The sequence below is a fragment of the Diaphorina citri genome, unplaced genomic scaffold (genome assembly GCF_000475195.1).
Source record: "Diaphorina citri unplaced genomic scaffold, Diaci psyllid genome assembly version 1.1 scaffold164, whole genome shotgun sequence".
Taxonomy (NCBI): Eukaryota; Metazoa; Arthropoda; class Insecta; order Hemiptera; family Psyllidae; genus Diaphorina; species Diaphorina citri.
In genome coordinates, this window is record NW_007377601.1 from 254,763 (window position 1) to 261,515 (window position 6,753).

Consider the following 6,753-nt stretch of genomic DNA (forward strand, 5'->3'; position numbering starts at 1 on the left):
CCCCCCCGCCATTAGTGTTTGGACCCCCCCCCCTCTCGGCAAAATCCTGGATACGGCCCTGGTATGTATTACCTATACTCAATTGACAAATCATAAATCATAAAGCAGGTCCGTCTGAATGTCCGTCAATCATAAGAGGTTCAAAATAAATCAATATTGTACAAGAGACATTGTAGTAATATATGATGTATTAATCTTTAGCCTGGGGAGATATGTATCAATGGAGGAGTTGCAAATGGGTAAAAGTAAAAATTATTAATAAATGGTCAATTCCTACGTAAAAATTAGTGAAAAATCCAAATCCGAGGTCGAAACTCCGAAAAAGTAACTTTAAAAGGTCGAAAATTCGATTTTTAATTGCCGTTCTAATGAAAAAGTTCAAAGAGTTGTGACGTCAGACCGAACTATAAATACGCACTGCACTCAAGATACATAATTCATTTCCTTCCGAAAATCGTGTAATAATGTAACAAGGCGCTGATGGACGTTTCGTAAATCTGACAGATGTAATTAAAACTTGGACAAGCTACTAATGGTACTGTCCATTTCCATGATTTCCAATAATAGACATAAGGCAGTCTGTACATGGGTCGGAATATTTTCGCAGTAGATGAGTTTTTCATTAGTTCTTAAGACCAATTTGGTCGAGTTTTCTTTTAATAAATTGATCCTAAAAAAGAGTGCAACAGATTAGTTGCAAAGCAATCGAATGATACCAACACTGTTCCTTAGGAGACTACATCTTATCTGTTACGTGTGTTAGCATTGACTCCTGACCCGGTGATACCAGGGTTAGAATCCCGTCTGAAGCGGTATAAATTATGCACCCTGAACAAATCTCAAGGTGGTTCTACACAGTATGTCCCAGAAGTCCTGTAAGGTAACCATTTATTATTATTATTTATTTTTTTTTTTTTTTTAAGATGAGTGTTCCACCGCCGTTTTTATTCCCGTAGTATGCCTCTCATCAGATGGGCGAGAAGAGACACAATACTTCCCATTTAGGTGCTGGGTCAACACGAGAACACCAGAAAGTAACCCGTTGAAATATTTGCAATCGAAAAACGAGTACAAACTTTTGTCGATGGTGGGATTCGAACCCGGGACCTTCTGCATGGCAAGCAAGCACGTTACCACTGGACCAACCGTGCCCCCCCCGGGACCTTCTGCATGGCAAGCAAGCGCGTTACCACTGGACCAACCGTGCCCCCCGGTTGGCAAGCAAGCGCGTTGACCTTGAATGTAGGAATTAATAAGATAAAGGGGTACCTTATCCCATAAGAGCCAATTCTTTTTTCGTTGGATCTTGCTGAAATTTAACCGCTTCTAACTCCGGACCGGTACTGAGTAAATATGTATGTCAAATAATAGTGAAAATAGTAGCAAATTTTGTTTCCTAACTAATAAACAAATCCCCGATGCACTCTGACGTGAAGCGACTGAGCTATCAGCGAAAAAGAGAAAAGGGTTTGGTCAAGTTTAGTGTGACATGTAAGCTTCGGCTCTCATGGGTTACAGGACTTCTCGGGCATACTGTAGAGAGGATACACCAGGGAAATACTAAAGGGACTTTTTGGACATACTTTAGAGGGGATACACCGAATACTCACGTATCATAAGGCTTGTATCCGTACATATATGGGCGGCACTATTGACGAGGAATGTGAAGAAGTTCAAGTTGGCAACATAGAGGCTAAGAATTTTTGAATTCCTAGCCGTTCAAAAGATTTTTGGGGCTTCTAGGACTAAAGGGACTTCTGGGATAGTGTAGAAGGGCTACACCAAATACTCACGTGTCATAAGGCTTGTATCCGTACATATGGGCAGCACTGTTCACGAGGAATGTGAAGTTCAAGTTGGCAACATAGCGGATGAAGTCCATAGTGATGAACGAGATCCACCAGTCTTCTCCCAGCCAGACGGTGTTGATGTAGGCGGGCAGGAAAAAGCACATGACGAACCGGATGTAGATGTAGTATCTGAAATTGATGAAGAGAAAGTGATTTAGAGGGTTTGGGAAACAATCGAGTAGTCCAGTCCCAAAAGTGGACATCTCCCGGATGGACTTTTTTAGGGAAAACATGAAAAATTCATATTTTTTTAAACAAGCAGCCGATTTTAATTGTTTTGGTCTTGAAAATAGCTAAAATCCAAGGGAATCTGATGTTGGTATACATGTATGGCATTTCTGGCAAAGTTGACATTGATTAGTTATATTTACTGAATCAGACCAGTTTTTCTTTACCCAATTTTCCCTAGATAGTTTTCTGTGAAAATTCTGGTCTACTCTATTCAAAACTCACTTTTGGAAGACAACCACCAGCGGATCTTCAAACAGGTCACTCAGATCTAACTGTCTGCCCTTCTCGATGACAGCTTTCGACTTTTTCTGCATCAGCCATCCGATGTGAGAAAAGAAGAAACCTCGTTGGGCGTTATGAGGATCGGCATCCGTGTCGCTGAACTTGTGGTGAACCCTGTGATCTCGAACCCAATCGTAGAGGGAATTCTGAAACATAGGGAGAGATTTGATTTTTTTTTTTTTTTTTTTTTAAATTTCTTTTACATATATTTTTTCTTCTTCTTTATGGAGGAACTTTCATAGAAGGAACTGTAACAACAGAGGTCTTATCGCCCCGAAATCGAGGAAGGAGGACAGGATAGGAGAAAGCCAGCAGTTTGGAGAACGAATCTTATCTGTTTAGGAAATAGAAAACGCGACCTAGCGCTTACTAGGCAGGAGCTACCTTCCCAAGTTAACTATAAGTTCACTGTAATAGCAAATGTGACAATTTTGGTCCTTGGTCCCAGGGCCACCATACAAACACATCAGTAGTTTTATTAATGTCCCAAAGTAAGTTTGAAGTGTTTGAACTCGGTTTAAGCTCACGGAGTAAGCAAATCTGATTCGCTGATTTAAAAAAAAAAAAAAAAAAAAATGAAAAAAATTAATTGAGATTAAAACTTAATCGGGAAGTAATGTAATCGGGTCAAATTTTCGATGGTCAGTTTTTGATGCCAAAACACGTTTTGAGGTCCCTAGAGCCTAAATACGTTTCAGCCATTAGTCCGTGTGTGTATCTGTGTGTCTGTCTGTAAACAAAATATCTCGAGAACGGTAAGAGCGACTTGAAATTTGGTATGTAGCTGTCAAATGTGACAAGGATGCGACACAAAACTTTTGGTTAAGATCGGTGCATTGGTTGGCGGCATTTTACCGCTTTTTGGCGGTTTTCGGTCTAGTTTAACAATATCTCGGGAACGGTATGAGCTAGAGACTTGAAATTTGGTATGTAGTTCACAAATGTGACAAGGATGCAACAAAAAACGTTTGGTTAAGATAGGTTCTGCGCTTGGCGATATTTTGACCACTTTTGGACGGATTTCGACCGTTTTTGGGCGGTTTTCAGCTATACCGACTAAACGGTTAGAGATATGGTAAAAGTTAGGATAAAATAATACTCAAATAAGCATCATTCAATAGGATAAGGAAAGTCGTGTGATGTTCACACCAGATTTTTTACATAAAGCTAAATCAAAATTTTGAAGGTGTACCTTCAAAATCAAGCCCCCCCAAAAATTTAGGCAAGAACCGCCTATGGAAACGGTAATGTCGTGTGATGTTCACACCAGATTTACCTACCTTTCTTTTCTTGAGAATACCCCCATTGATACCGACCAAAACAATTAGACTTACCATCGTACACAAAAAACCCACCTTAAGTGGGCTTTTTGTGGGACCAAAGGCCCAAAGCTGTGATAAGCTCCACGAATCTACCGTACAACTTGCGTCAAATATCATTCCTACGTAACGTTCGAACTTTTTAGTTATTCCAGGGATAACATAGTCTTATCGGTCATAAATTGCGTGAGGTATCAAAAAGAACATACGTGACTACAAGCTACCTACTCCATTACTGCAAATAGTGATGGATACCTATATTTGCATACTTCTGAAATGGAAAAGATTCCCTCTGACCGCATTGTTCGGGATGGTTTGATGGAAATTTTCACAATACACAAACATAATTACAATGTAAGAAATGAAACAATGAAATTGCAGGAATGATGATATCTACCCCAGCCACAGCCACCTAAATGTAATTTCTCTGCCTATATATAAATACCTGCCTAATGGTAAAAACATATAAATAATCTTGTAAATCTTGGTTATTTACTTCAATATCACAATCTTCCTCACATATTGGAAAAATACACACAACACTTTGGTCTGTACAGAATATCACGCCGCTTTGTACTTGGTGGATTGGAAATTATTGTTGTCTCTAATTAGTTCCGAGCACTTCTGTTGTATTGGTCCAAAGTGGTTGGCTTTGGTGAATTCGAGGCTATCGCTATTGATCAGTTTTCTCTTCTCTGTGACAGGATCAAAGGTTTGTCCGTTAATCAGTTCTATGAGTTTGTCTTTGCTTTCGACATTGTTATTTCTGACGATTTCAATGTTGTCGTTGATCTCTTCTAAATCCATCGTACTAGCGTCTTCCTCGGTAACTTCTACAGGATGGTCATGGCCTGCGTATTTCTCAGCATCATTGATCAGTTTTCTCTTCTCTGTGACGGGATCAAAGGTTTGTCCGTTAATCAGTTCTATGAGTTTGTCTTTGCTTTTGACATTGTTATTTTTGACGATTTCAATATTGTCGTTGATCTCTTCTAAATCCATCGTACTAGCGTCTTCCTCGGTAACTTCTACAGGATGGTCATGGCCTGCGTATTTCTCAGCATAATTATGTTCGCGGATTCGCGTCCCGAATCGACATACGGCCTTGTTGTACGGTATTACAGAGTAAGCTCCGCAACTTTTCAAATTGCGAAACAATCTCTCAGTAGCAAAAAGAGCTAAACTGAAATAGCAAACAACATTATTTGTTTTAACCGCAGCTATAAAATTAATTTCTTCACATATTACTTCGGACAATATCGTTTTATTGCCATCAACTCGTCACCATTAGTCGTATTGCTAGCTGTCTGTTGTTACTCCTGCTAGTAAGTGGTATCGCTAGCTGTCTGCAGTTACTCCTGACGGCATCAAGGTACCTATAGCTAAATGATCCATTGGTAGATAAGTGATGGCTCATTACCACCCCAGAAATTTCGCGATGATTTAGGTAACCAGAAATTTCGCGATATCTTTCTTGGAGATGTACAAATATTCTTGACCTCAATGGGATTTGAATGTGGAACTTGGCGGTTCAATTAGACACCGCGGCGAAATCCTAATCTCTTGTCTTTTATGATGTTGAGGATAAGTTGGAATGATTATAACATTATAATCGTTGTACTGGGTTGTACACAATTCAAATTATGCCTTAGAATCCTTAGATCAGAATCTTCTTCCTCGCCTTTTCCCGTGTTCAGACGGGGTCGGCGTTTTTCATCAGCCCTAGTCGCTAGGGCCATTGCTTTGGGTTGACATTTGGTTTTGGCTAAAAATTTCCAATGGGATGCAATTCGCACTCAACCTTTTTTGCTATTTCTTTAGCAAAGGGAAATTTCCGACTGGGGGGGTCCGTCCGAAACAAATAGCGAGGGAAAGATAGAAGGGACATGGGGATGAAATAATATTATAAATTGGATTTTTTTTTTTTTTTTTTTTTTTTTTTTAAACCCAAGGAAGAAGAGAAAAGGGAGGCGTAGAGGGGAAGGGGACAGGGGTAATTTCTGCGGTGATATAACGTACACTAGATGTAATGAGCTCTGATGTAAAGCCCCCCCCCCACCTTTATATTCCCCTCCAACCTTGCTTTATATATTTCCCTTCCACCATTGCTTTATGTTTCCCCTACTTGGCTTTATATTTTTCTTCCTCCCCTTTTGTCCCTCTTCTTCTTAGAAAAACAAATTAGACTCTTCATCAGGTTTTTATGTTTCATTTTTACTTTCTATTTTTTCCATGTTCCTCTTCCTTCTCTTCTTTTTACATCATCATCATCATCTCTCATTTATCTCGGGGCTCTTCCGTGAATTTTTGACTTCTCTGATACGTAATTTCTCTCTTGGTAGTACAGAGATTCGTATTGAATGTGGTGTAGTAAATGATTTTTTTTTAATATGTTAAAAAAGAGAGAAAAAAAAGGTGCAAAAGACACGACTCAACTTCCAATTCAAATTATTTTGGTCATTGAGTAACCGAAGTAAAGTTAATGTTTTCACTTGACGATTTTGCATTGTAAATCTGTTTTTTTTTTTTTTTTTTTTTTTTTTTTTTTTGGTTGTTTTTTTTTCGAAGAATTATGTAATATTTTTAAGATAGATTAAGTCGGTTTATGAATTCAAACTGTATTTAAAGTAATTTCAGCAACTTTTTTTTTAAACAATTGCAGTTCGAACCCCTAGTTTGACATTTTTTTAATTTTCCTAAGCAAAATAATGTACACGAATCGAATAAAGAGGGGATGATAATTGGGTATTTATTTACATTTTTCAGTCATAAAGAAAACAGAAAATATAACACTTCTGAATTTGAAACAAACCGTTGAGCGGATTTGAACGGCCGACCTCTAGAACAGAAAAATCAAAAATTAAATATGATATAATTTTGTTTAAATTAATTTTTATTATTAATATAATTAATTATTAAAAGTAATTATCTCATTAAATTAAACTAAACAGTTTGTAACAGAACCAATAGAAAAGAAAAACTTTTTTCTAAAAACGAGAAAAAAAAGTTACGTCAGTACACGCGTGATGAAAAAAAAATCTCACATTCAGTTGCCGCTTCGAACTTTCCGC

The 6,753-nt window shown here is 38.1% G+C and overlaps 1 protein-coding gene across 1 annotated transcript in view; it reads right to left on the minus strand.

The window, feature by feature from the left end:
- The window catches only part of LOC113465808 (acyl-CoA Delta(11) desaturase-like), a 17,560-nt gene extending 15,042 nt beyond the window's left edge, over positions 1–2,518 (minus strand). The window contains exons 1-2 of the mRNA XM_026820649.1: positions 2,304–2,518; positions 1,794–1,979 (exon numbers count right to left, since the gene is read on the minus strand). Coding sequence (XP_026676450.1) covers positions 1,794–1,979; positions 2,304–2,518 — 401 coding nt within the window. The remainder of the gene's footprint in view (positions 1–1,793; positions 1,980–2,303) is intronic.
- Positions 2,519–6,753: the final 4,235 nt, after the last annotated feature.